This window comes from Zingiber officinale, chromosome 3A, assembly GCF_018446385.1.
Source record: "Zingiber officinale cultivar Zhangliang chromosome 3A, Zo_v1.1, whole genome shotgun sequence".
In the NCBI taxonomy this organism is placed as follows: Eukaryota; Viridiplantae; Streptophyta; class Magnoliopsida; order Zingiberales; family Zingiberaceae; genus Zingiber; species Zingiber officinale.
In genome coordinates this window covers 19,410,296-19,414,178 of record NC_055990.1, presented here as the reverse complement: position 1 = coordinate 19,414,178, position 3,883 = coordinate 19,410,296, and the positions used below count along the sequence as shown (strand labels likewise).

General features: G+C 39.8%; 1 protein-coding gene and 1 non-coding gene across 3 annotated transcripts; one reads left to right on the top strand and one right to left on the bottom strand.

Annotated features, from left to right (window-relative positions):
• Positions 1-604: 604 nt before the first annotated feature.
• On the bottom strand, positions 605-677 carry TRNAR-CCG. Its single transcript has one exon. It is a non-coding gene; the product is annotated as a tRNA-Arg (tRNA).
• Positions 678-756: 79 nt separating this feature from the next.
• Positions 757-3,883, top strand: LOC122051256 (pentatricopeptide repeat-containing protein At3g06920-like). 2 transcript variants are annotated; one of them, XM_042612279.1, is made up of 4 exons: positions 757-906; positions 1,109-1,828; positions 1,919-1,990; positions 2,587-3,883. In XM_042612279.1, the coding sequence occupies exon 4, from the start codon at positions 2,627-2,629 to the stop codon at positions 3,719-3,721; it is 1,095 nt and encodes a 364-aa protein (XP_042468213.1). In that variant the 5' UTR covers positions 757-906; positions 1,109-1,828; positions 1,919-1,990; positions 2,587-2,626; the 3' UTR covers positions 3,722-3,883. The 2 variants fall into 2 exon arrangements, with proteins under 2 accessions (XP_042468213.1, XP_042468211.1); XM_042612277.1 differs by having other exon boundaries at positions 1,919-3,883.

Sequence of the window (3,883 nt, the reverse complement as noted above, 5' to 3'; positions counted from 1 at the left end):
CGGAAGAGATAAATCACGGACGACTACTAGCCTTTGAAATAGTAACTAGCACATAAGGAAGGTATTTACATGATTGAAATTATTTTTTATACTTCAAAATATTAATTTAATTATTTAACTCTATGAATTGACTAATCTAAAATTATCAATATGATCTTATTAAAATTTTTCAGGTCATGAAAATTATATAGACAGTATTTTAGGATTATTAAAATTTTTCAGGTCATGAGAATTATATAGACAGTATTTTAGGATTATCTTTTTCGTAGAAGAAATTATCCATTGTGTACCCATGAATACTTGATAAATTAGGAAAGTAGTTTGTAACATAGGAAATCCTCGCTTGAATTTTAGGATTATCTTTTGCTGAGAAGAAATTATCTACCATGTACCCCTGAATACTTGATCAATTAGGGAAATAGTTTGTAGGAAATCCTCGCTTGAACTTTAAAATGGCTCTGCATGATTGAGATGATTTTCTATACTTCCAAATATTTTGATCGGATAAACTTAAAAAAAAAATAGATTAATAAAAAAAACTGTAACAATGAATTTTGTTTTTAGATTAATTAAAAACCTGTAAAATTTGTTCAAGGAAAAAGAACGATCACGGTGGGACTCGAACCCACAATCTCCCGCTCCGGAGGCGAGCGCCTTATCCATTAGGCCACGCGACCACTGTGAAATACTTTCTCATGTAAACCATAAAACTTTAATACCTCTAAATCGCTCGCCTTCCTCCCTGCCTCCGTTCTTTATCCACCGCAACGGCGGTGCCTCCCAGGCTGGCATCCTCGCCGTCGGACTGCCCTCCGCGCCTTCCTCTCCAACCGCTTCATCAATCTCCGCCACCGCCGCCGGACTACTCCATCAACGTTTTCCCTCCTTCTATCCCTAAGTAAATGGGTACGCCGATCTTTTTCCTCCTCATTCGATGAACGTTCGCTCCAAACGAACCAAATTTGTTTCCTTTTGCCCGAACCTGAGAAATCACCTGAAGATGCGCCACTACATTCATCAATCTCCACGCGATATGCTCATTTTCTCCACTATAAGGAAGACTGGAGTAGGGTTTCGACATTGAACTCAATTTTAAAGTGTTCTGCAGGATGCTCCCTCACTTTTTGGCGTTTGTTTCCATTGCGTTGCCGATCATCGACTGACAAAGCAGCAATGATCATGAACAAAATAAAATGCATAGAGATGATAGCAATGCCAACGATATCACAACAAGAGAAGAACTTTGAACAGCAAAGCGCATGGTTTCCTAAAAATGCCACCTTTGCCGACAGGGCTTTTGCACCACTGCAAGAGAGGTTGAGTTTCCATGAGCTCGAAATTAAAGAAGTTTGTAGATGAGATACGATGCCAGTAAATCGGTTACTGTTTTGTGCACCTGCCGAGCAAGCTCGGCATGGATGCTTCCTGTGAAATTGTTCTCTATTAGCCGAAGGCTGATCATCTACATGAAGTTGCCTATCTCAGGAGGTAATGATCCACACGACTGATTGGTACTAAAATCTATTGCCTAATAAATTGTTGCTTTAAACTGTCGAAACCGATAAAGGTGAGTGAAGAGGTTAGTTCACTCAGCCATTTATATTGTGTGAAGTTTGATACACAAAGAACAAGAAAATTCAATGAAACCAGAAGGTTGTAAAGCACACCAGATCACCTGGTTACAGTCTAACATCGCGACAGCAATTCAAGAGTCCTCACCCCTCAGCCACCGCACTCGAAGAATACCGAGTTAAGCAACTAATCCAAGACGACCAAGATTTACCAGCTGACAGACAAAGATAAAATCTAATAGCACTCTTTCAGCCTGGTAAGTTGTCACCTTGTGGAAAAAGGGTACTTTTGATTCAAAGATTTACTAGCATTCTTTTAATTCTCTTTATTTGCATGCAACTAGCAGTTCATCAGCTTCACAAGGCACTTTGACAACCACCTTTCCAGTGATCGAGTATCCTTCTGATCCTTTTTCTTGGTATGATATATGTTTTACGGCCAAAATTTCTTCCTCAATTTGTTATTATAATTTGACTAGCTATTATCAATGATTGATCCATTCTTGTCCTATAAGATCATATGGGTAACTGAAACATGCTTAGATAATCACAACCTCAAATGCTTCTTTCTGAAGATGTATGTTAGGAAAGTAAAATCATTGTTGGTTTATCTTTCTCATTCCACTGGGAGGCATGTGATGGCTTGAAGATGTTGAGTATGGAAGCCTTTGCAATATAGAAGTAGTGTTACATAGTTTAGGACATGGATTCAACAGAATAGTCGATCAGTGAATTGGCCCGATGGTGGATACTTGTGTTTTCTAGGTTAGTTTTGCTCTATTCTAGTTTAGAATGACTATGTGGTTTGAATACCACTAAATGAGGTTAGCAAAATATTTGAAGGAATTAGTCTGAAGGGCTGCACCCCTGATGCTGTGACATATGGTTCTCTAATTGATGGTTTAGGCAAGATGGGTAAGGTTGATGAAGCTTATAGGTTGTTTGAGAGGATGTTGGACGCGGGACACACGCCCAATTGTGTTGTGTACGCATCTCTGATCAGAAACTTCTTCAGGCATGGCAGAAAAGAGGATGGCCATAAGATCTACAAGGAGATGAGTAGCCGAAGGTGTCCCCCTGACTTGACTCTTCTAAATACTTACATGGATTGCACCTTCAAGGCAGGCGAAGTTGAAAAGGGCCGTGCCATATTTGAGCACATCAGAGATTGTGGATTATCCCCTGATACTTATAGCTATTCTGCATTGATTCATGGTCTCATGAAAGCTGGCCATGCACGTGAAACATACAAGTTGTTTTACGCCATGAAAGATCAAGGTTGTGTGCTAGACAGATGTGCATATAATGTTGTCCTTGATGGTTTCTGCAAGGCAGGTAAAGTAGATAAAGCTTACCAGCTCCTGGAAGAGATGAAGGCCCAGGGCCATCCTCCCACCGTGGTTACATATGGGACGGTGATAGATGGTCTTGCAAAGATTGATAGGCTTGATGAGGCTTACATGCTATTTGAAGAAGCAAAATCACTTGGCATAGTGTTGAATGTTGTTGTTTACAGTAGTTTAATAGATGGTTTCGGTAAACTAGGGAGGATTGACAAAGCTTATCTGATTATGGAAGAGATGATGCAGAAAGGTCTAACGCCTAACGTGTACACATGGAATTGTCTAATGCATGCTCTAGTGAAGGCACAGGAGATAAATGAAGCGCTTGTTTGTTTTCAGTCGATGAAAGAAATGAAGTGCACTCCCAACACCTATACTTACACCATTCTTATAAACGGTTGCTGTCGAGTGCAGAAGTACAACAAGGCTTTTGTATTCTGGCAAGAAATGCAGAAAAATGGTCTGGTTCCTAATGTGGTCACCTACACAACCATGATATTGGGATTGTCGAAATTAGGGAACATATCAGAGGCTAGTAAACTCTTTGAGAAGTTCAAGGCTAACGGTGGTATTCCCGACTCAGTTAGCTTCAATGCTCTCATTGAAGGGATGAGCAATGCCAATAGACCGATGGATGCTTACAAGGTTTTTGAGGAAACTCGTCTAAGGGGATGTAAAATTAATGCCAAGACTTGTATGACTCTCCTAGATGCATTGAACAAGGCTGAATGTCTTGAGCAGGCTGCCATTGTTGGTACTGTCTTGAAGGAGATGGCAAAATCCCAGCATGCTGCTAGATCATTGTAGAGTGCACATTGATGTGGTAAAATGAAGTTTATCCTTGTCCTAATAAAAGAATTCCTTCACAAAAGATACATTTGTCTTGTTGTACAAGTTGATGTTCCTGAGAAAACATTACTTATGCTCCAACATAACAAAGATAGGTTGAGAATCACATATCTGTTGCTA